Source organism: Cydia splendana, chromosome 7 (genome assembly GCF_910591565.1).
Source record: "Cydia splendana chromosome 7, ilCydSple1.2, whole genome shotgun sequence".
In the NCBI taxonomy this organism is placed as follows: Eukaryota; Metazoa; Arthropoda; class Insecta; order Lepidoptera; family Tortricidae; genus Cydia; species Cydia splendana.
The window spans coordinates 9,012,257-9,038,563 of NC_085966.1; the positions used below are offsets into that span (position 1 = coordinate 9,012,257).

At 37.6% G+C, this 26,307-nt stretch overlaps 1 protein-coding gene across 7 annotated transcripts; it reads right to left on the bottom strand.

Annotated features, from left to right (window-relative positions):
- Nucleotides 1-352: 352 nt before the first annotated feature.
- Nucleotides 353-25,570, bottom strand: LOC134792092 (poly(rC)-binding protein 3). 7 transcript variants are annotated; one of them, XM_063763277.1, is made up of 12 exons: nt 25,287-25,563; nt 24,690-24,895; nt 21,083-21,139; nt 20,744-20,860; nt 18,563-18,715; nt 17,348-17,455; nt 16,264-16,383; nt 15,338-15,445; nt 13,220-13,325; nt 12,030-12,154; nt 10,778-10,932; nt 353-5,222 (listed from the first exon to the last, which is right to left on the bottom strand). In XM_063763277.1, exons 2-12 carry the CDS (start codon nt 24,768-24,770, stop codon nt 5,138-5,140), a joined length of 1,215 nt encoding a protein of 404 aa, XP_063619347.1. In that variant the 5' UTR covers nt 24,771-24,895; nt 25,287-25,563; the 3' UTR covers nt 353-5,137. The 7 variants fall into 7 exon arrangements, with proteins under 7 accessions (XP_063619347.1, XP_063619341.1, XP_063619344.1 ...); XM_063763271.1 differs by lacking the exon at nt 353-5,222 and adding an exon at nt 5,767-9,129 and having other exon boundaries at nt 25,287-25,570; XM_063763274.1 differs by lacking the exon at nt 353-5,222 and adding an exon at nt 5,767-9,129 and having other exon boundaries at nt 13,232-13,325; nt 25,287-25,569.
- Nucleotides 25,571-26,307: the final 737 nt, after the last annotated feature.

Here is a 26,307-nt window from a genome sequence, read left to right on the forward strand (position 1 = left end):
CATCGTAAATCGTAAGGCCCACCATACAAAATTTTCCTATTTTTAATTTGAACCTTGTTGGATAAGTAAATTGGGATGAATTTCGTTTGTTTCAAAAAGAAATGGAACAAAAGAAATGCTACTTTATTTGGTTCATGAGTTTCTAATTATATTGCAACAAATATTGTATAACCCATAACCATTCGCTTTGTCGAAAATTTGCTACTGAATTAATAAATAACCTTCAAACTAAATTACAGTCCAAATTGTGTGGTACAAGGTTAAGTTGAGCCTTACGAGTTACGAGTAGGTATATAATTATGTCTCCATCATCATCATCAGTCAGCTGTGTCGGGATTGCCTACAATAGTAATGAAAGTCAATGATATTTACACACTTTATTGAATTAACATAATGAAACAAACTTTTTTATATTGAAATTAACCTCATGACAGTATACTGTAACCGTAAGTACATTAAAATTTATTAACAATTCACGAAACGATTAGATATGTCGACAAATATGGTGATACGAAGTTTAAGAGTGAACATCTAAGTGGCAAGAGCGGAACACTCGTGTCCCGGTCCACCTTCACTACCTACCCCTGTTACCTGTGTGAGATATGTTTACCTTTCTACCAGGCATGTTAACACTAGTCATATCGTCCGTTAATGAGAGTTTTTTGAACCGCAAGGGTTTAGTGGCAGTACTGAAACGACCAGGGCTAAAATAGCAAAAATTACCAACTTGAATATTGCAAAAGCGATAGAGATTTCTATAGATAGATGAACCACTTAGTTCCACAAAGAGCGACCAACGCAGTTTTATATTAATGGCAAATGTGTGTGGTCACATTCATGCAGTGAGATGTCCAAGTTACTGGCAACAAAATTCAGGAGATTCAAGCGAATTAGAGAAATTCGTCTATCTGTCCATCGATTAATGCAAAATCGAATGATATGGTCGAACTTTGCAATTACACCCCTTATGCTTCTGAAAACTCTCATTATTAAATTCGGCAGCTCATGGTTTCCGTATAGCTACGTCTTGATTTTTATGTCTCGAACGATATACACTTATACAGTGCTTTCACGGCATTGGTGACATAACAAATTAAATGCTTACTCGAATTGCAGAACGAGATGGATTATTTGGCATTTTTTGATTTTCTTAATTATACTCAGTCAATACCATTAGCATTAATACTAAAAGAGTACACTGAAAACAGACGTCGGCATAGTCCATACAAACCATGTAACACACATGGAATCTGTCCAAGGTTAAATAATATTATTCACATTTTTACATGCATACCTTTGATCGTATACGCTATGAGACTATGCCTGTCACCATTTTATCGAAGGATACATCTGGGTTTTATATAATTTCCCTTTTTCTGTTTATTAAGAATTTAGAGCAATGTTCATGTTGTTATAGAATAGATCTTTAAGCATTTTGAACTATAATTATGTTCCGTTTGAACGCTTGTGGAAGAGAAGTGCAGTTATGTATTATTATTACCCTGGTGTATTATTTAGTATAGTAATAAGATAAACATCCTCTTATGTAATCCTTTAAGTCGACCCAGGAGGAGTCTAAAAGGGATTGAAGCAATATAATATTGAATTTTGTAAATCCATAACAAATCACACAACCCTTTTTACCCAAACGTCTCAGACCTGTATGCGGATTAGATTTTACAAGTACCTAGCAAAATATCCAATAATAGCATTGCACTTTACATATTAAACGATCCCTCTGCGACGCACAACATGTATTGTAAATATTTCTTGGCAATATTATATTACAACCAAATAATCCTAGTAGCCATACAAGAGGGAATTTTGAAAATGGTGCATTTAAAATTCAAAATACAGGTGCTAACACGAATATTTAAAGGAAATTCGCTATTACATTTATAAATATTTGCTAAAATTGAATTTTATTAGTTTAATACACTATAATACAGCGCTGTCGGACCCTGTCAATAAAGGCTAAGTTATAACATTAACTGAATTCAGTAAAATATTCAAGCGAAACCTATGAACAAAAGGCACCAACTTTTAGTTAAGGTGTGCTTCAGCTGCAAAGCACACACACTTAAACCAGAAAGAGATTTTTAGAACCTGTAACAGTGTACTGTTTGCTGCATTAACACATACTAAGTACCTATATTTGATATGGCATTATGATAAGAGTAATTGATTTAACAATAATAATGTTTTTGGCTAAGTAACCTGCAACTAGTAGGGACAGAAACAGATCTTTTTGAAACATTTTATACACATCTTAATACATACCATTACATACTCATGGTTATGTGATGTCATTAGTCTTTTGTATAAGACTAATCTGCCCCCATAGTATACACATAAAAAAGTAAAAACTTACAAATAAATTTTGCACATACAAATGCTAACAGACCAACGAAACAACTTAAATTATGATATCATATTGATTCTATTCTTAAAAGTTTAAAATTGAGCAAATTAAAATAACAACAACAATAATGAACCACAATTATTATACATACTAATGAGTATAAAATAATATTTAGTACTTGATTAATAGAAACTGAATGTATACAATACAACGATAAATCAACGTTATTATCTAATTGCTCTTAAATTTGCATTATTCAGAATAAACGTTATTGACAGTCTGCCAGTGCTGCGGACCGGTCGGCTGTCTCGACTAGTATTGGCTAAGACTCGAGTATTTTTAGAGGTCTCCTTTAAGACTCAAATTCAGTATTCGGTAGATACGAGAGTCCATTTTAGAGCAGACTCAAATGTTGAACAATTTTCAAATCTGGTTGTTTCACAATACAGTATTTTAATACGGACGATTTACGGATGTCTACACATTGAGTGGACACTGTGTGTGTCTCATATGACTCGAGTTCTAACCAAGACTAGCCTCGACTCACAAAATAATGTCCGTAAACGCGTGCAAGTTGCCGGTACGGTGGCCGTGCGACTACACGTGGTGCACTAACCCTACACCTGCGTCCCTTCATCGACGCGACAGCATGCCTGACGCTAACATTTGCACAAAAGTACACTCCCAATTTTAATCACAGCTATAAAATCTCTTCTCTTTATTAACTTTACGTCTTTTCTCAACCGTCTCCTTCCAGAGCTATTACTACCTATTTATCCTATTAATATCTGTGTGGTACTTAATGTACAAAGCTCTATACATTGTCTTAATTGCGACTCATTACACCTATAATATAATTGATTTTATCAAAAAAATTATTGCTAGTTTAATTTACTTCAAGCAATCCCACACAGAATAGACAATTTTAGAGAAACACAAAAACAAGAATGAAATAATTTTGACTAGAATATATAAAATTTAAAATGTCTTTTTCATCAGAACAGGTTGACTAGCATAACCGTTATATCAACAAAATGATAATGTTCTTATTTTATCAGTACTATACCGTCACATTCAAATCCATACATAAAATTTTAGTCACAACTTTGGCACAATCATTCATTATTAATTTCTATAATTAATTACTGAAATACTGAAGGGGAAGACATAGGGAAAATATGTTATTGGGATATGTTTCGAGTCTATATTGTAAATCTAATAAATTGTGAATCTTATTACCTATGATGCTAAATTAATAGTGTGTGGATACATTTGTAAATATTTGCTTTAACTTGACACTTTAATTATTAAAACGTATTTAAAACTGACTGTACGCCTATAATTAACTTATACCATATTGCTTATTTACGTACGAAATACAAGTTCAAATTAAAACGTTGGCACTGCATTTTTGTTTTCTTGTGGCACAAAATTTGTTTATTTCTGTGATGACAGAAAAATCATTGGAAAGCATGTTACACTGGTCCTATACTTACCTTAACCTAAATTATCCTAAGCTTTTTTTTTTACTTTTTTTGGAAATATGTCGATTACCACAGGACTATCTATATTGATCTAGGACTAAATACGATGAGCAGTCTGGAGAGGGTGATAAAATAATTCAAATTAACGTTTATACGTTACATTTTAAACATTAACTACATACTCTCAGAATAATTTATCATAAATCCACAACAATATTAATGTTAAACAAACTTTAACAATCTTTGGCTTTGATCCCTAGACCAATATTATTTATACGACTTAATTTTTCGGGTAGCCGATGCACACATTGCTTGTGTTTCAGAGATCTTAGTAATTCAAATGTAAAATAAATTAGAAGACTATCACATTTAACAACTCTATTTTTATAAACCTAACGTCTGATTGTAATCGAAGACGACTCTACATGATGCACTGAATGTTCCTTCGCCTCTATCTTCGCTTTTAATGTAAGTTTCTTAAAGGATTTGATCCCATCGGTTTCGTATCGCCGCGCCGCGCCCGAGCGGCGCAACAGTTACTGTAATACCTAATTTCCAGGTCATTACGATTATTTATGTACAAATATTGTCTTTAACCCTCTCACTCTGTTCGCTAATCTAACGCTACGCTACGTCAGCGGGTCCGAGGTCGATAACGCTCTACGCCTACTATACGCCGACGCTCGACTAAACGTACTTTGAACATTTTATTTATTTGTGGTCAGTACTGATCATAACAAAATTAAATTCAACAGATAATTCAAATACTCGACCGCTTAACTCCATAGTAAATTCGATCAGCTTAGCTAAATCCTGTTGCATACATTGTTATTATAATAATAAATTAATAATCCGTGACCAGCGAGCTCCAGTGAAGTTAAAACATAATACCAATCGTCCGCTATAAAATAAGTGCTTTGTGTCATCGTCGCTGCTCACGGATTACTCACAATTTTTAACGTCAGTCGCTTACATTTTTTGGCTGCCAAAATTACGCCGACCTTTCATAATCGATTACTTGACCGACCTCTCCGAACAATCAATTAAATACAGTGGAGAATAAATATAAGAATATCTAAAATACTTATAAACTCGTAACAAATGTAAACATACGTTCAGCTAGGTATCTAGTTTTGCCAATTGATTCCCCTCTCATTTTAGAGATTCATTTTGGTCTTCGCACTCACTTGAAGAAATATATCGGAGCCAGTGTCCCGTACTGCGGCTGGAGGTAGTACGCGCGGTCGGTGTGGAGCTTGCACGCGACGGACGCCTGGCCGAGGAGCCCCGCTCAATGGATCGGCGCTTTCACGATGTGGTTCGGAGCGATGTAGTGGTAGCCGGGCAGCGGCAGCCCCGCCGTCTCCATCGTGATCCTGCAATACACCACCGCACCTTTAGCGAGCCGCACCAAACACTGTACCAACTAGTCATCAACTTGCTTCAACCAACAGTGTACAGGTGAATTCGAAATACAAGTCCATAACTACACGAATCTTAAGTTTAAGATAACGTATTAGAAGAATCAGACGGTTACATTAAAAAGATGAATGCTAGAATGAATGTGAGAAATCATTATGGATCGCTTGGAAATGGAATAAAGAGGAAACAAATATCAGGGCAAAGAAGTCCAAATTTCGAAAAATTATAAACATGCCGTATGGTGTTACCCCAATGTGAGTGGATATTCTAGGACGTAAATTAAAATGTAAAGGAAACATCTTACCGGGACATCGGATCCAGTGAGCTGAGGAGAGGTACTCGTGGGCGTTCGGCGGTTTCGGTTGGTATCACGGGAATGTGTGGTGCCTGGGTAGGCAGGAAAATGGCGTGGGTTCTTGAATAGGAGGCTTTAGATTTGAGAAATTACCTGCGCTTAATAAGACAACTGCGTAGACAAAGGGAAAGGAAACTAACGTACATTATTATTATTTTTATTAAATATGTACTTGTAACAATACACTTTTACTTAAAGATTCTAGCGAGTAATATAATTCCTGAAACGATATGAAAAACGTTAATTAAGTGCCTTAAAATTAACATGATTTATCATTACAAATAAAACTGATCTCGGCGGCGGAATTACAAGTACCGTACAAACACTCCATTGGACCTCGATTTTAATTTTGCACTAACTAATGAAAGGCAGCGTAAAGGCAAACTACTTTTGCTAGGCGAATCTGTTTGCCTTTACCTCGCCCACTGGTACAAATACACAACATCTACACCTACTGTGCAAATATGAATAGAGACAAAATTAGCAGAAGTAGCACTAACTACAATGCTGTTGAATTTAGTTAAACATCGTACAAATTCAAATTAAATGGCATCTGAATATACATCAAAACCAAACAAAAAGCGCTTTGCCATGTCACCTTTTTTTTATAAACTAAGTTACTTAGTATAGTAGTTACTGTACGTATACCAGTCGGTACTGGAACTCACTGTGTTTAATTTCCACGAACGGCAATATAAATGTATAACGTATAACACTTTAAACTCAGAACGCGTTTTGTACACATATTGAATTACACAAACGGGTCTACCGCGATATACTTCCATTGTTTATAAATATAAATGTAGACGTCGCCTGTGCTTTAGAATTAATTTATTTTATTTAAATTTTAGTAGGTACTATCGTTTGAATCAAAATCGTCTCAATAGTTTTGACGTTGGTGGAACAAACGGCAGAGAATTATCTAACGTAAGATCAGAACCCCTTTGCTTTCCCTTTTAGACGAGTAAAAAAGAACAGAAATACGTTTGCGCACGAAAATAACGTAAAGTGTAAAAGTGTTCGACTACCTATATAATTAATTCGTTTTTAATTTTACTCGTAACACGGTTGAAATTGGCAAAGCGCTTTCATTCCAGAGTGGCAGTGATGCAATCTTCGAATGGCAACGTTTACAATGTCAAGAGTCAGTAACACGACACAATATACCTACAAACCTTCTTACTTTAACTACAAGTATCAAACAAACGAGCCAAACGCTGTGTATTCTAAAATAACACAGTATTACAATTTTGTGTTTCAAACAACCTTACAAAACAATGCCCATCAAAAATACTTCCTAAAAAACTTTATTGCTTTACAGAAATGTTTCAAATCTATCAGACATTGTTTAATTAGTCAAAGATCTAAAAGCGAGTAATTCTGAAGTATATTTTGATGTTTTCGCTAGACACCCTGTATTTATTCGAATAGAAATATGTACAATCTTTCATACGCGAAGCATTGTATTTCCAATAGAATAATTATAATTTAAGCATCTACGTATTTTCTACTATTGTCACGATCCCTAGTTATCGATAGTTGTCATAATTACATACGATTAATTGTTTATCGAGGCAGTATACCAAAAGTTAGCACTTTAATCATTAATATTTACCAATGCTAACGGTTGCGGCATACGTAACATGAATTTTAACCGTTTCCGCCCATATTCCGAACCCTATGGTGAAAAGCACGTGGCCTGAGAAATTTTAATTTGTTAAAAAGCCGAGCTTTTAAAACAGTGTTTCGTTAAATATATGTACTACAATAAATTATAGTAATTTTGACAAAAATCAAGAAACAATATTTACGAAAATGGTAATTTAGCTAATCGCAGTAGGTGTGTTCAATGAAATCTTAACAATGAATGTCGTTTTCAGGTAATAAATATCGGTCGGGAAGTTGTTAAAGAAGATGTTTCATCCTGCATCCATCCTTTTACTTATAACTCTTTATAGAGCAAAGATATTCTTTTCATAAAAACGACACATTTAAATTTTTAAATGATACAGTTTTGAGTTGTGGCACAGTTATTCTGGACCCTTTCGTAAATAAATGACTTTAGCAATGAATGTTGAGTGTTTTTACGCAAAGCACTTTAGTATCAAATTTTGACTAAATAAGCCTTTTTCATAAGAAAATAATGAAATAATCACTCGACTAGACAGCCCTATTTGTACCCTATGAGTACTTTTAACTCCATTAGTGGATCTTAAATAAACTAAGAACGTTTGCCGATTACTTTACAACCACTTTGTTATTTCGTAAATGCAACTGTGTATTTTGGTTTAAAACAAACTTATCAAGATTACGCAATACTATAGCAGACACCTTTAAAAACGTTCTATGTGATTAACTATGACGCAATGTATTTTTTTAATGTGATTTCGGCATTCAATGCATGTTGTAAATTTAAAAGATCATTTTTACTTTCAAAATAATCTTCCATTCATGTTTGGCTGCAATAGTATTAGATAATCTGTTTTATTACTAACAAGCCTAAAACGATAGAACTAATAATAAACTTACAAGCAAAAAATACGAATTGTATCGTAAAGAAACGCATCCATTGTTAATTTCATGAATGTCAGTCGTCGTCAATTAATTATAATTACATGATTATCAACTCCGTTAGTCAACTTATGCGACGTATAAATTATTTTGACACGTCTTAACCTACTCGTATAATGATTTCTGGAATTTAGTTTCAGGAAGTCCGATTTTATACACATATTTTCTATACAGTGTGGCGAACGTAATAGTTCTTTAGATAAATTAAATAATGACGTATTCTCGAATGATTGATGATTTAGTCAGTTCTCGTAACCTCGGTTACTTCTGATATTGGAGTGATTAAAACAAATAGCTAGTTAACTTCATTACGCCCCTATCAAATCGACTACGAAAAGTCAAACGCATAGTCCATTCGGTTTTAAACCGAGCTTTTCTTTTCATTTTTACAGCATATACAGCAATTCACGTCGCAGCGCATTGATTTATAGCGAGTCATTTGAATTTACTGTCTAGGACGCTGATGTGATAATTGAGAAACAAAATAAAATGATGCCCTTTTACCCTAGAATCCGACAACGAAAAACTAAGTTTAAAATCGAACGTCTACACCGCGAACTGCTACCCTAAACGCGACAGCGGAACGACACTAATCCTAGCGTGCAACCGAGCCTCAACGACGAGATCCAATCCGACTCTAATAGGGGTTATATTTGTTCCGCTCTTTAGACGTCTTGGTGGGGGTCTCGTCGTCGCTGCGGCGGTTGAAGGGTTTGTGGTTGCGGTGCACGCCGGTGGTCTGCACGGGCTGCTGCGGCGAGGAGCCGGCGAGCAGGTCGGTGAGGCCGCCGAGCGCGGACAGGCTGTTGAGCGCGCCGAGCGCGCCGGTCTTGGTGAGCAGCTGTGCGAGCGGGATGGCGGACGCCAGCGGGCTGCTGCTGGAGCCCGCGCCGCCGCTGCCGGAGCCCTCTAGATTCGCCTTCTGAAGCTCCACACTGCGGGAGCGGGACAGGATTTGTAAAGGGTTAGGCGACCAGCGGGGCCGGCTCGACGCGATCGGATATTGGATGGTTGAGGTTACGTGAGGTGAGGTTAGCGTTGACGCATTTAGAGGAAAGCTCGTTTTGATAGTACCTATCGACACAACAAACACAATCTCACAGGGCTGTTTCGCACCAAGACAATACTAAGTCTTTAGTCTATAATTGTGTATTATACGAAACAGAATATGTTCAACCCAACCTGGACGCAGAAAAATTGAGAGATGAAAATGTACAAATAATAGTTACAATAACAGTATATATATACCTACGGTTTATGTTTAAATATGCACCCTAATATATTTAATTACGTAGGTACTTTCATACTCAACCAAAAAAAAACAATAAAAAATTTGTTACCCTAATTTAACAACGTTATTAAGAAAGTTTATTTTTTAACTCATTTAAAGATCAGTCCGTGACTTCGACTTTAGTCGCTCCTTCATCTGGGGCAAATTTGTTTTGCTAATCGACACAGATTCAATGACGCCTTTGAACCGACGAGACGACACATTTCATATTTATTCATGACGCTCGAAAATTGTGACGGAACTTTTTGTCCCAATTCTCAGCGAAACCACGATCGTTACTTATGAATTTTCATGAAAGCAACGAATTTTTTCGCCAACCCAACCTCACGCACATAGTAAAGATTCATCGAATTAACACGGAACTACTTCAAAATGTAGAAATCGAGCCGACCCGTCAAAAGGTAAAGATAAATCAGAGGATAATCGTGGGATGTTAAAATAATTGATTCTCAGGGGCCAGGCGTGACTCAAAACGGAGAGGTAAGTCATTTGGTAGGCAGAGGATAAGGCAAGTGTGTGATTTGTGTGTGTACCCTCGTTTGACCTAATAAACTTTTGATCGAATGTAACTTTTCGTCGAAGGTTTTATTTCATTTACATTTTTCTTTAACTTTCAGGACTGTTATTAAAAACCTTAACCTAGCTTTATATTAGATTCTGAAAAGTATACTGGTTTTAGAAGGAAAAATGCAGTAACTCACAGGGAATTGACAACCGAGAGTTATCGTGGATTTTGACAGCTGAAGCAGGAAATGTGAGGTCTCTGTCAGCCGTCATAATTATTTGTAGTAAGTAGATGTGTAAAGTGTAAGACAAATTCTTGCTTCGTTTGACAGCTAATGTACACTGGCGTTCAAAAGTGCATGGATAGATGTCGACCGTAATGCCTTAATATTACGGTTGAAACATGTCCATGCACTTTTGAACGCCAGTGTATATGGCACTATACGACTCCACACATTATGCGGCATACCTGGTTGTCAAAAGACGTCTGACAATTCAGTTACCACAAGCTATATAGATCCGTACAGCGTCATGTTCATCGAATATCAAACTACGACGATTTTTTCGAAGACTTTACATTTTGTTATACAATCATTTACTCATTGATATACGTAGAAAAAATCAAAGAAATACACCTTGAAGAGTTACTACACCTTTTTTTTAAATTATACAGACAGATAAGCTAGAAACTCAGTCCTGTCATAAAACGTTCGACGAAAAGTCGTTCGTCAAATGTTCTCGGCCTCGGTCGGGCGTCGGGCCTCCGGCCTCGCTAGCCGCTACCTCACCTCATGTTGATGAGATACTGAGCCAGCGCGACGGAGTCCGGGTTGCCGGAGATGGTGATGGTGCGGTCCGTGCTGCCGCCCTCGCGCTCCTCGCAGTTGGATATCCGGATCATGGCGCCCGAGATCTGCCGGATCTCCGCGATCTTGGTGCCGCCCTGTCGAACATACAACGGATTAGCGAAAGCGAACTAATGTTTCAGATAATTATAATAGGGTTTTCTCCTACTACAGTCTGTATCTTTAGGTATTTAAATAAAAGTAAACAAATAATTTCTCCTGGATCTGTCACTGAACGACCTGACTTTAACCTACATTATTTGATCATGTAATGTTTTTTTGTGTTGTTTACTTTTATTTAAATACCTAAAGATACAAAGTATGTATAGTCAAATCAGTTTCTTTTTTAGAACTGTCAAAACGATTTGCCAATATGGATTTTACATGAAAACTGCTATAGTGACGTCAAGGGTCAAATCACCACTTTTTTTAGTTCTATCTGATTTATTAATTGATATTGTATCAAAATATAACTGCTATCTATGTTTTTCTAATAATTATCTGGTGCTTTATTTCGTACATGGTGTAAATTAATTTATTTTAAATAGAGGAAACATCCCTATTGTGATAAATAGATCTGAAAAGTGGATAAAGCCTATTAAATAAACAGATCGCAGTAATTATAGAAAATTATTTATTTTAGAAGAGTTCTAGTCTAAGAAAAAAATCGTGTCCCGTCTTTGACAGACATTCTAACAGTTAATATCATCTGCTGTCAAATTCCAAGCATGAATTCTTCTTAGGATTTACTACTCTTTTACAATGAATAACTGTTTAACCCCCAACGGAAAAATATACGTGTTATAACGTTACCACATATAGGATAAATCAATTTAAGTGTCGCTTTATCGAAAGTGTCGTCTATCGAGACGGTTTTAAGGGTAGTATTCCAGCTGTCCAATATTTGATCAAATGTGTATTTGCGTCTCACATTTTGCTAAATACCACCCTGTAGGTTTCAACTTACTAAAAGGAGGTGTTTTATTTTGCCGTGTCGCTTGAAATATATTTAAACCATTAAACAAATGTATTACCTTTCTAATACATACCCGATGAGCCCGTTGGGCACGGTCATCTCGTGCGACTGCTGGTTGGTGGCGGGCTGGTTGCGGGACTGGTTCGACGTGCGGAGCTGCGAGCCCGCCAACGCTGCCAGTGCTGCGTTCATACATTAACATCATTTAAAGTGTATTACCTTGCCAATGATGCACCCGATGAGCTCGTTGGGCACGGTCATCTCGTGCGACTGCTGGTTGGTGGCGGGCTGGTTGCGGGACTGGTTCGACGTGCGGAGCTGCGAGCCCGCCAACGCTGCCAGTGCTGCGTTCATACATTAACATCATTTAAAGTGTATTACCTTGCCAATGATGCACCCGATGAGCTCGTTGGGCACGGTCATCTCGTGCGACTGCTGGTTGGTGGCGGGCTGGTTGCGGGACTGGTTCGACGTGCGGAGCTGAGAGCCCGCCAACGCTGCCAGTGCTGCGTTCATACATACACATTATTTAATATGAGCATCATTTTAAAATCACGTTCACGAATACTTTCGTAGTTGGTCTAGTAGTTCTTTAGGTATGCGCTGTTTCTGTGAGACATGCAATCGTATAAAGAATTCGATACAAAATTAACCTATAAAACTATTTGAGGTTGGATACTAAACAAACCCAAAGAGTTTGATGTATATATTTTACTTAAAAAAAAGGGGAGTCCAGTTACCAATATTTTGAAAACACTTATTATTGCGCATGAATTAAGTAGATTAATTATTTCTTTTAACTATTTTGTTAATTAATGTGTGTACAATTGAACTTTACCATTACAGAGAAAAAACTAACTACGTAGATACACATTGCAAACTGCATTCCATTTGCATATTTACATTCAATAATGTAAAATTATAAGAAATCTGACTTATTCGTAGCAGTTATTTGAAATGTGAATATTGATAAACTAGACTAATAGACTAATAATCCAAGCTCGAAAAGTCAGATAACCAATTTCAGTTGAGTATATGGTCAGTTCCGTTAAAATTGTTAGGGTATTAGTTTCGCTACTCTACTCTCTCTAGCTACAAATTAAAAGGGACGTCAAAATTAGCGATTAATAAAATGTGACTATTCAATCTGTAGCTTATAGTTACCATTTTAATTAGGAAGTAATAAATCACACCAATTTAATATTCGTACCAGATTTTTGTTTAACATTTATTAAATATCTCAAGAGAATGAAATCAATCAATTAACTGACCAGATATGTATACAGAAAGACGATGTCATAAAATCGTCATTTTTGCCTTTCACGCAAGCCGTCAAAAATCAAAACTATAAGCCACCGATGAAGAAATAAGATTAAAAATAAAAAAGGTAAAAAATCGGGAATACGTGCTTTTGCCTATACCTGCCGGGTTGAGGCCCCCGGTGTTGGTGGGCGCGAGGCCGCCCAGACCGAGCGCCGCGAGGCCGGCCAGCGGCGACTTGGCGAGGCCTCCCATCTAAAACACAACATAAAACTATTCAAGTGTCGTTTTAGTATGATAATACATTAACTCACGAAGCCGCTCCCAACTTTTTATCGCTCCTCATAAATGACTGTAGTTTTCGTCCGAGACGGAGTCACTATTAGCTCATGTGTACGAACGAAGGCACAACCGGAGTGTCCACGACTGCATCAAATACTTTGGTGTGACAAGAAGCGAGGCGCAACTTTGTGAATATGACAAGAACTTAAGCCACCATTGTCGTCATTCCAACCTTTAACAATATTTTTTATATCGCAGAACTTAAGATGATATTCAAACACCGTGTACAAAACTATTGATTGGAAATGAGGTCGATGGCGCGCTCTCTGTCGTATAGTTTTATCGCAAAATTTGCTGCAAAACGTTTTCATTTCAGCTCCAGCTGCTTGTTTTTCTTCTCTGACATTGCCGGGATGGGATCGCTGGATAGGGTTACCTGGGTAAGAACCTTGAATAAATTAATCTAAGATAATTCGCAAGATAAATTCACACTACTTTATACAAAACGTTCAATTTGCGAATTTCCTTAGCACGAGCATGAATCCACTTCGTGAGTTCTTGAATGGTGCTGCCCAAGTAAAATGCACCTTTGAAAGTTCCTGTTAATTTAAAATCTGAAATTGAACTCTATGAACACTATACGAGTCACGTTAGCCATGCGATACCATGGTTAATCAACGGTAAATATCGCAAGTAAACAGAAAAATTAAAACAATATCGGAAGAGGCAAAGGCAAAATAAGGAGAGGTGCAAGTACGGGAGTGGTCGAAAACTTTTCGGCAACGATGCACTGTGCGTGAGTTTTCGGTACGAGGGTACCTCGGCGATGCCAGAAAACAAACAGATAAAGCTTTGCGAATGTGTTTGTTTCTAAATGATCCGTTTGTCACGTTCGATCAGTGTGCTTAATAAATTAATGTGATACAGCTATTTCTAAGGACCAGCGCTTATGGATACGGGGTCTAAACAAGAAAATTAACATTCGTGTGGAACGTGCACTTAAGATAAGGGGATCGACATGAGTCACAAGCGTAAGGGAGATTACAACGCAAAATAAAATTCATACCTACATTCCACATCACCGGGGTCTAGTCTATGTATTTACATTGTTAATAATCTGCAACTAAAGGGGATTCGACACCACACATCCAAACCAATTTAAGGGATTCTGGGGCAGCACCAATCACATAATGTCACTCCGTAATCACACAACCTCATAGAGATACATTTGCAATTATAATCAGAATTGTTCGACTCTAATTACGCCGCAAATTTATATGCCACATTTACACGGATTTTTACAACATTGGCTAACATTTTTCTTAACCGTAGGTACATACAGAAATGGTACAGAAAATTTCCTTCAATCTTAAGCTAATGGTGAAGAAAAAGGTTAAAAGATGTTGGGCCGAGAGTCGTTTCGGGAGGGGTCTACCACAAGAAACGTCCAATTGAGCATTCCGAAAGTTCAAGTTTCAGTTCTACAAGGTTTAGAGAAGATGCGGCAGTTACACCTGGCGTTGCAGCCCATCGGCACAAGTTAAATTCAGAACAATAATAATGATAGTGGTTTTGGATCATCATTCGAATTCATCGTGGCGATGAATCTGCAACATGCCGTATGTGTAAAACAAGGTGTAATTTTAAGAAACCAAATCCGACCACCAAATTTGGTTGATTTTACTATTGTCATTAAAATCTAGTGTGCAGCTGAAATCGTCTTAAAATCGTCTATCGTGCCATAACAAGACATCTAGGACCATGGAATGATACCAAATGTCCTAGTTCTACTATCTATACATTACTTTTCGCGTCAGTGTACACTACAAAACTGAGGTATTTCATCGTCGACTCATGTATCCGAATAAATCCAACAGGAGCACAACCAAATTTGGTGGAACGTGGAGTCACTCGGCGTGTCGTGGCAGGTGTAGGGTCTCTATGAGGTCGGTGGAGGCTCGGGAGCCGACGGTCGGCGGACTCACGAGGTGGTGTTCGTGCAGCTGCGGCTGGGGCAGCAGGTGGTGCGGCGGCAGCGCGCCCACGAGCGGCGGCTTCATCTCCAGCAGGGGGAACACCGGCGCGCACACCGCCTGCGCACCCACTCATTAACCGACGCTCGACCGCCCGGAGCGAGCGGCCGACACATGGCGGCCCTGACGATTCCCATCACGGCAACCATACCCCCGATGGTATACGTGATGCCCGTCCGACGGTAACATAATAACTGACGACTTTCCCTTTCAAGCATACATCCCCTACACGCAACGTTCCGTTCATATACTTAAATCCCGTCCGGCGTTTTACTATGCAATGGTAAGTGACCGCAGTATTTCAATTTTTTTCGATTGCTAACCGTAGATCTAAACAGGTGTGTCCACACACAATGAGCCGCCTCATGAAGAAATGGCCACGCGAAGCAATTTAATCTGTGTAGTTGTGCCTCTCACGAGGTATTACGGCCGTACGTACGTGTCTTGGGCGAGGGATATCTACACAGACCGAGTTGTTTCGCGCAACCTATAAAATCTAAAGAAATTATTTTCAACTATAACGATTCTAACTACAGTGCCAAAATTAAGATGGCGCTGCCATACACTTTTTTAAAAATCTAGTAATCGTTTTCAAAATTTCAAGAGGTGCATGTTGGAGTAAAATTATTTGTACTAATGGTAAATTACAAATATGGTAGGTCAATATTAAAAAACCGACAAATGTAGAACCAATTAACGTTCAAACTAATTACGTATATACATACAAATTACAAATCACAATCATCATTTATTTCAATGTAAATGACAGTCCCCTAATTTAACTGTTTTTGTTCATAACTCATAATTATCCATAGATACTACAAAATTGAACATAGATATTCGTTTAAACCTCATTTATAGGGAAGGAGAGGACTTACGTCTTGTGCAGGCACGGCATAGTTTCCTTGGATGGTGTAAGCCTGCCCTCCTGCAAGGATGACTGGCCCGGCCACGTTGGGCTTAGGCCTGTAAGGGATTGTGGCCCCTTTGGGCGGACTCTGAAAATATAAAGCAATGTCAGGTAAAATTTGAAGTTTTTATACCTAATTTATGTGGACAGGACTATACACAAACGAATAATTTTATGCTAAAATCATATATCTAATAATCAGGCCTTTGCGATCATGTTTAGTTTTTTTTTATATTAAATGAATGTTATCGCATTGGGCTAGCGTGGCGACTATAGCCGAAGCCCTCTCGCGCATGACAGTCCTGTACCCAGCAGTGGGACGTATATAGGCTGAATTATTATTATTATAAATGAATGTTATTTTTTCGATATCTAGAATAATTTTCGTTGACATATTAGTTGTCTTTGTCATTGCATTGGACCATTGCGCCATTCTTGATTGTCATATTGAGCAAAAATATCGTTAGAAACTAACGAAAAAACAGCAACACTCCTAAACGTACATCGGTGGACCTCATTTTATTACAAAAGGCATAAGGTCCACCGATGTGCAGTTAACAGTGTGGTCGACTGTACATTTTGTATGTTTAGGTGTGTCTTTAAGTAGCCCTTTCAGACAAATTGAGAGGGTTGATTCAATTTTTACCGTCAATTTTATCACATGCCACAATACTTCATTTACAGTATCTACCCTCCATATCTTAGTCCCAGCCATAGACAATGTCAAATCAAAGTCACAGGGATTTTTTACTTTTGATACATTTTGTATGAAAGTTGCCGACACGTTATCGCGTCCAAGAGACTTCAGAGGGCCTACCGCGAACCACTTTCGACGTGTTGCCTATGACACACTTACGTACGAATTTACAAGTGCGACAGAGAGGCAACACGTCGAACGTGGTTCGCGGTACGCCCTCTGAGATTAACCCCTTGAGTTCCTGGGATCTAATTGAATTTTGATTGTCACTGAGGATGCGATATCGCGTCCGTGGTATTCAAGAAGTTAAGGTAGCAAATCTCAAGTTGTGGGATTTGAACGGTTTTCAACTAACCTCTAGCATGACGCAGCAGATGTGGTAAATGCATTGCGTGATGGCGTCGCACGTCCCGCTGATGGTCACGGCTCTTTCTGTCGAGTTCGGCAGCATTTCGCTCGCCACCTGCCGATACAAACAAATAAGTCAGTGATTATATTAACAGAACAACTTAATACAAGCATACACTCACTGCATATATCGATACACCTTATAAAACAAAGTCCCCCGCCGCGTCTGTCTGTCTGTATGTTCCTGATAAACTCAAAACGTACTGAACGGATTTTCATTCGATTTTCACCTATCAATAGAGTGATTCCTGAGGAAGGTTTAGGTGTATAATTTGCTAACCGTACAAATCGCTATTCCAATCATATAAAGTAAATCATGATTTAAAATGTAGTTATTCACGTGAAGTCTTATGTAATTGTCTGTGTATTATGTAATACTCAAATCGATTGTTGCTGTTAATAGGGGATATTACTGCAATGTTCTGCCGCCAGAGTGCAGCACTACCGACTCAGTAAATTCTTAGACTAACTTATACATACTGTGCCTTAAACTGTTTTTTGACAAGTTTTCACAGACAATAAAATATGACATTGATGCATCAAGGCGGTTTGTTAACAAGGGCCTACCGGTAAACGTGAATATCGAAATTTAGTTATCTGCCTCTTTATCGCTCGAATATGCAAGAGTGATAGAGAGATTAGATAACGAAATTTCGATTTTCTTGTTTCGCGATAGGCCATGTGGTTTGTTTACTGTATGTGCCACAAAGGTGCCACCTACGCAGAGCTTTGCCTAATATTTCCTATTCAAGTTGATAAATACATTTTTAGACCATTTCAATTGTTCATCAGTCTCTTTGCAGTAATTCCGTCGTGGTCTCGTGATACAGCGTACTATTAACACATATTCTACTTTATAGCGACGAAAGAATAACGTAATGTTTGTTTTTTTATCCCAGATACTAAAATTCTATTGCCCAAATTTGTTCGACTGAAATTTTAGTACAACATGGTTGTGTAGTTAATTGGCCAATCGAACTATTTTAGTCAGGGCTCGGAAATTATTGGTCTGGAGATTTATTTCATGCATGGTGTAAGGTAATATACTTTAACCTTTTGAACGCCGCGCGTATCGTGAACCTTGCTGGTAGCCGTCTTTGGCGGTCAAAAGGTTAAATATAGTCAATATCTATAGAGATATTATATAGACGTATATACGAACCTGTATGTTAGCGCCGGTGACGTCCCGGATCTCCTTGATCTTGGAGCCGCCCTTTCCGATGAGCGAGCCGCACTGCGACGCCGGCACGATGAGCCGCAGCGTGATGGGCGCGCGCGACCCGCCGCCGCCGCCTTCATTGAACTGAGAGCACCACTGGAATACAAAATAAATAATGAGAAAGGCATTTATCAGGGGAGGGAGAGCTTATCTGGGGCGACCAACTGGGAGACTTCCGGTCGGAAGGCCTAGGTACCGATGGATCGATGAGGTCCAGAAAGACCTGTGTGACATCCAAGCGGCTGAAGGCGTCGAATCGCACATGACATGAACGAATGGCGAAATCTAGTGTCGGAAGCTAAGATCCACTTTGGGTCACTGAGCCAGCGAAGTAAGTAAGTTTAGCCCAAAGCAATTTTCTCAGTAGAAACTTCAAATATTCTATGGGAAACCTTTTGCGACATTTATCGAATTTGGCGTCCAATTCTACAGACCGAAATGGCATATACATACAAGGGTTCCGATTTTGGGTGCTACACAAAACCCCTTTACTGTGACGCCCGGGGCTCCTTAAAATGACCAGGATATTGAACGAGAACGCAGGGCATTGGCAGTTCGGGGAAATATGTTGGCCCGCAGGTTTACTCGATGCTCCAGTAATGTCAAGGTAACGCTCTTTGGAGCATATTGCCAATCCTTTTACTCGAGCGGCCTGTGGGTTAACTATAAGAAACAAGCCTACAATGCATTAAAAGTGCAGTACAACAATGCATTCAGATGTAGTGCATCTGGCATGTTTTGCGAAGCTAGAACAGACGGTTTTCCGGCAATCATGCGCAAGAAAATAGCATCTCTGCTAGGTCGAGTTAGAAGCAGTCCCAACAGTATTCTGAATGTTATTGCTGACAAATATGATAGCCCAATTCTCGCTCATTGGATTGGGCAAATTAAAGGAGTGGCAACTAGCCCTTATTGATAATTAAATATGTTCCTACTTATACCTAATACTAACCTTTAGCTTTAAGTTTAATTTATTTGTTTTAATTTTACTGTCTGTTACTAACAACTATGAAGCCTGTGTTCTTCGAAATAAAGATATTTTATTTATTTTAAAATGGGAGAGTTCTCATGTGATGCTAAAGTTGTCCATCGCGATTCAATGTGTGTGTGTTTGATTCAGTGTGTCGAATGTGAATGTGAACGCGGTCAACGTGAATAAATATTGTGTAAAGTCCAGGAGGGTCGCGGGACAAGTTTCTTGAAATAAAGGAGGTTTTGATTTGCTTTTTATTTTGTCCCATCCCATCACATCTCTTCCTCATCTGTACCCATTGTGGTTTTATTGCTATGCAACTTACGAAGGAGATTTTTTTTTATAAATTGACATTTAAAATTCTCAGTTGATGCCAATTAAAAACTATTTAGGTAATTAAGTGCCTAGAATGCAAAACAACGATTAAATAATATTCAAGTGCAGTATCTTTCAAGGAATATAGTTATAATACAAACAATGCTAGATGTTATTAGAGTGATGCAAATTTATCTCTGAACCTTGAAAGATCGAGTGAGTGATCTAAGAGTTTATCAGTGTCTGTTGAATAACAGACAATAGATATGGAAAATCCATTAAGAAATAAGTAACCTATTGAGATTAGTTGTTCAAAGAAGTAGGTCATATACAAATATATTATGAATTAGTTTATTTCACTTGAATGCCTGAGATTTCTATCAGAGATGATGATGCTTGCAAGTGAAGTAATCAATAATTTGGCTTAACCTTTTGAACGCCAAACGGTGCATCCATTTTCCGTGCCACTGACGCCACGGGGGTAAAATTTAGTTTTGTGAATAAATAATGCCAACCTAAAAGTGGGGTGTTTTTCAGTAGATTTTCATCAAAAAACGATCGACGTCAAATGCCGTCTTTGGCGTCGTGTCACGATTTTGACTTGACGTCAATTGCCGTCTGTGGCGTTCAAAAGGTTAATGAATACTCATCTTACAATACATACCAACCGTTTTATTCCCGGACTTTACTACATCATTGTGTTTTTTTTTTTCATGTATTTATCTTTTCCAAAATGGTGATAAAAAGGGGGGTTTGAAATCTTAACAAATTTTACTTGTGGTGGGAAGCTAAGAGGGACCTACACTAGATTTTAATATAAAACAGACTGAATTTACCTCTTCAAATTTCTTGCATATGAGTGTGAAGGCTTTGAATATAGCGCTTGTGTTGCCGGTGACTGTGACGATGCGCTCTGGGCACGATCCATCTGATATATTGATTTTTGCTCCTGACTGAAAATACAAAAACGTTTATATAAAATTCAGGCCCTAAAATTTTATTGAGTACATTTTAAAACCAACTGACATTCAAGTTCACTTCAAAATCTTATAGAATTAATTTTACGAAAGACGCAGTATTGTACTTAAATTATATTAACTGAATTATGACTTATGAATGTCTCAAGCTCCATAATATATACTTTATAGAAAAACTTAATAATAAAAGTAACTTACTTCTTCTCTAAACCTTTTGACAATTTCTCCCTTTTTCCCAATAATACTGCCAACTTCCTGTAAAAAAATAAACAATCAATGGTTAGTTATAAATTGAAAATATTGTACATGAATACATACATTACAATGTATTATCGTACATAATACATTGCTTTCACTCAAAGTTTTTAATGTTTGCTTACATTAATTTTAAAATGTCTCCTTGATGAAAACTTATTGTATTTTGCGTAACTGCATTTTTGTCCAGAGTCAATAATTTATAATAGGAAGATGATGGTGTCTCAAAACTACTAGCCAAGGCTGTATATAAATAATCGTTGAATAATTTCCAAAACTCAACTGAAAACGTCCCCACAATTGGCTAACTATTGTGCAACGAACGCACCCGTAATTAATGCAGACGCAATAAGATTTATAGATTAAGGTTTCCTGTGCCAATAATAGCGCGCCGTCAGACATTTCTTTACTGCAATAATAGCACGGGGATACATCACTGCTAGGCTAGGTTGTCGCTGGCAACTCTGCCTGACTCCTGCAGTATGTGAACAATGCTGATGCACTAGGCGTCAATGCACTGACTGCAGACGCAAATAGCGAAGCTGATAGATGTTGCAAGCAGGGAGCAAAGAACTCTACCTACATTAATTATACACTGGTGCGACTGTCATTAAAAACCCGGCTTATCAGAACCATTATAAGGCAAAAACATGTGTATAATAAGTACAAATGTGCATTATCTTTAACTTGAGAATTTATTTTTATTTTATTTGTACTTTTGCTTACGACATATGGTCTGTGTACACAAGCTGGTCACCATGTGTTTACATTACACATAATTTATGTCATGTCAAGCGCAATGCTCACTATTAAGCACGTAATATATCATCAAGTTATGCTTGTTTTGCATTAAAATGCTGACAAACAGTCTTACATTAATTTGTTCACATGCACACACACAAACAAAGCAAATCTATTGAGGAAGTGCAGGCGACCACAACAAGAGCATTAGATGTTGTAGACATAAATTAGAAAAAGGTACAAATCGATAAGTTTTATGAACTGAGCAACTGCCAATAGCTGGACAGGTGCCAAATGTACTTTGTATTGGATTACAGCCAATTAAAAGCACCTAGATGTACGAGTTAGTTATACCTCTATCTTAACATCAATATGTCTCGCATGTCACAGCAATCTAGTTGCATCTAGGTGTGCTAAATCAGTTCAACTGTTAGGCAATCTAGCCAGTACTCTACTAATCAAGCCAGTCAACAAAATAGACTTCTGAACCACCATGGGAGTACATCACATTGAAATTAAAAGTTGTAGTTATCACAGGTGGTTGGCAAAGAAAATGGTTATTTTCTAACAGAATGTAGTTGAATTTTGGGACTAAAACTAGTTTAAAAATCAGCTTCATGCGGCCTAGCCTTCTCCAAACCGCACTGGTCATTATCATTGTTACAATTAATTGAAAATAAGGGTTTGCAAAACTATTTACCATAGGGAACCCAAATTCGCCCAAGTAAAATATTAAAATAATATTTTTACTGAGAAATAGATATAAACTTTTTTTTATACATTTTGCCACCCATCAATCCCCCAACAATCCCACACCTGAGGATGCCGCAGACCGGGCAAAGTGGAGAAGATTGAGCAGGAAAGCGGACCCTGGCGCTAGGCCGGGAAAAGGCTAGGTTGAAGTGGACATTTTGCCACCCATCTCCAACTTTGCCTAATATTTTTTACTATAAAAAATATATTATAACTTATTCCTACATGCTCAATAACTAAACATGTTACAATTTTAGTGGAATTATAATTTAATGCTAGTTAAGGTGAAGTTATATACTTAAGGCGAATTACGTATTTTTGTCAACCCTTATTTTCAATGAACTGTAACATTTATACCAGGTTTTGATTTAAACCTACATAATATGAGATCAGTAAAATGTTCGAGTATTATGACAATTACACACTAATTGATTGACATTAATATGAAAGCCTAGACGCAAGCCATTACGGGTAGCAAACAGGATCTGGTGTCGAGCATCCCTACAAGTGCATGTCCCTAACAAGATTTGTAAGACCAATGTCATATTAGATTACCATATATTGAAAACATGTACAACTCTTTTGGAAATAATTATATTAACATAGTGGCTGTTAGCAGTGACATAACATTTTAATTAGGTGAAGTACAATACACCTTGCTAATTCAGAAGTAATGCTGGCATGAGAGTTTGTGGAAAATTCAAATTACTGGCTGTATGAACAAATTACAGTAAAATTTTTCTGTTTTTAATTATGTTGTATGAATATGCTATGCTTATAATAAAGATATTTGAAAGAAATTCAGATACAGTGTAAATGCAGATTGTAAAGTTTGACATGGTATGATCACCTGAGATGCAGCATTTGAGTGCCAAATTACTTGGTGCACTGGACCATCCAAGTGTCAGATTATTGACTTATAATTTACAATAACACATATAAATTTTTTTAATAAGATAATTTTATTTGTTCTTTAGTTATATTGAAATCTGACTACAACTTCATCTCGATAGTGACTATACTGACCCCCCACTACATTTCTGCCCTGCTAAGCCAAAGAGCGCTATCTCAAAAGAAAATTCATTGCTAACTTATACTTTAGTTTCTATTACTGAGAATTCCATTTTCAAAATCATTTGTTTTTGAGATAGCGCTATTCGGCTTAGGAGGGCAGATTTGTACTCTCATACTAACTTTTATACCCATTTCACTTTGTAAGGGGATAATTTTGGAGAATAAAAATGATCCTATGTATCAATCATGATAATAAGCCATTCGTAACCCAAATCCACAATCTATTTTTAGTCATTTTTGTGTGTTATATTATATCCAAAAAAATATTTTTTACATATTCTAGTAAAGATAACATTTTGTGTAAACGGTTTTCTATTTAAGGTTTAAATTACTGTCTGTAACAAAGCAATTAGATAAAATTGTTTGCATTTGAGCAATTAAAAGTAATATCTATGTATATTTTACTGAGAAGACAGAGTTTCACTAGTAATGTAAAATTAGAACTGTTTATTTGAATATGCTATATAGAATCATTCTGTATTTTATTGTGTAGTTTGTTTGAATATGCTATATAGAATCATGTTATTATCTGTAGCTACTAGTGAGTAAACATCTGAGGGAAGGTATAAGCACATTCAATGGACATTGAGAAGGAAAACAATAGGATAGTTATTAGCATGCAGGACTGTGTGACTACCTAATTAGGCCATATACAATGCATTTTCAGTACTAGCTTAATGTTATGTACCTTAGCTTTCATACAGCAGTAAGCATATTTGAAAATATCGACAATGCACATTAATTAATATCAAAGCTCTATGTTTTCATATTATACTAAAAATATGCCTTCACAACTGAGGAGTCTTGTATAGTTGTCTGTGATACTAGTTGGAATTTTGCTGAGGCACATAACTTTAATCCTAGTACTGTACTATCACCGCAAACAAGTAGTAGGTAATTTAGAAGAAGGTAAAGTGAACACTTTCACAATATTTATATTGAAAGATGCCAAATTGTAACAAGTTGTAGATGTTTCTCTTACCTTCCCCTGCATAATCAGTCTGATGGTGAGGGTGACTTTTGAGTCCTCCTCATGGAGAGCGGGGGCTTTCTCCAGTTCCATGCTGGAAGTGTCCGTGTCGCGCGGAATAGTGGCGGCGGGGCTACGTGTGGGCAGACAGGGGGCACTCCACTCAATCTAATGGCTGGGACTCGGGGGCTCTTGGCACGCACTGCAGGCAAGGTAAGCTGGAAAACAGGCGCACATCTCAAAAGGGACGTCCGGACTCGAGCTCACTAAAGGTATAGGACATGGGCACTCCTCCTCGATCAAAAGCGAAGCTGATTACCGAATATTTATTTACAGTGACAGTCGGCAAGCGTAACGGAATGAGGGCGGCGAATGAGGATCAAGACACTATTATAAACTAACTGGTCCCGGACCGGATTCTGCGGCTGTAATGCGAGTCGGCGGTCGGCGGTCGGCGCGCTCCGGCCGCCGGAACCGTTACTTGAACTCGTCGCGCTCGCGACATAACCTCCGCGGCGCGCCTCATGGCTAGCCGAGTGCCGACCGGGTTATCGATCCCGCACTTCCCAAACAAATTCCTGAGAGGTAGCGCCGTGACACTTTTCTTACCTCATTAAGTTTTCCACAGCTCAACAACAACATAACAAGTCTTAAATCTAATGTATATCACCGAGACGTGTATAAAATCACACTTATCACAATTTTCTTTGTCACTAAAATTATAAAATTAAATAAAAGCCGACGCAGATGACGCGTCGGTATGAAGCTTGTCTTGTAATGCGTAGCCGTAATGCCAAAATGCCAAACCGAATCAGAGACAATAGAAAAATGTCGCAACTGGTGCGCCTCTGGTGGAGAGCAGATTACTTACTTTTGACAGTCAAACGTCATCTCGGTCGGTAAAGCAGTTTTTATTGTGGCGTTTTTGCTTTTATGCGAGATGTGGCTGATCTGAGGGGCTACCGCGAAAACCGAAATTCGCAAATTGCGGGGATCTTACTCTTTTACTCCAATGAAGGCGTAATTAGAGTGACAGAGAAAAATGCCCGCAATTGACGATTTTCGGTATTGGCGGTAGCCCTACTGTAGCGTATAATATTGGCGGGAAAAAAAGTTGGAGAAGTAAAAAGCTCGTAAGTAATAAATTGAATTAATGATAAAATCGAAATCTGCAATCGGGTGTTCAATAAATCAGGTACTTGTGTTTTGTTTGATGGATTAAATGGATAGGTAGTGAAAGGTTCCAGTAAAACATTTTGATCACAATAATTAAAATTTACAGTACCTAAATACTACACTACTTATAATAGTGTGGCATGAGCAAGTATATAATTTACCTACCTGACAATAATTTATTTATGACACGTTCTCAAAAACCTTGCAGCATCATATATAAAAATTATGCGCATAATTTTTATTAAAGTACCTAGTTTGACGTAAAAGAATTGCTTGAGCTGAAAAACTGTCTTGAGAGCGACGTCAACTCTCATTTTAACTTTCTTTTTTTTTTATAAGAAAGAACGTCCCTTACACGGCTTTATTAAATTCGGAGTGCTTTGTCTCATGCAAATCGGTTCATCGATTTTATTGTTACTGATGAAACGTGGTGAGATGAAGGGGTATACGGGGC

Excerpts from the sequence above, each read along its gene's own strand:
- LOC134792092 (XM_063763271.1), bottom strand. The coding sequence starts at position 24,770 with ATGGAACTGGAGAAAGCCCCCGCTCTCCATGAGGAGGACTCAAAAGTC. Across the intron at positions 20,861-21,082 it reads TCAAAAGGTTTAGAGAAGAA|TCAGGAGCAAAAATCAATAT; the intron begins GTAAGTTACTTT and ends TTGTATTTTCAG. Across the intron at positions 16,384-17,347 it reads TCTGCTGCGTCATGCTAGAG|AGTCCGCCCAAAGGGGCCAC; the intron begins GTTAGTTGAAAA and ends TTATATTTTCAG.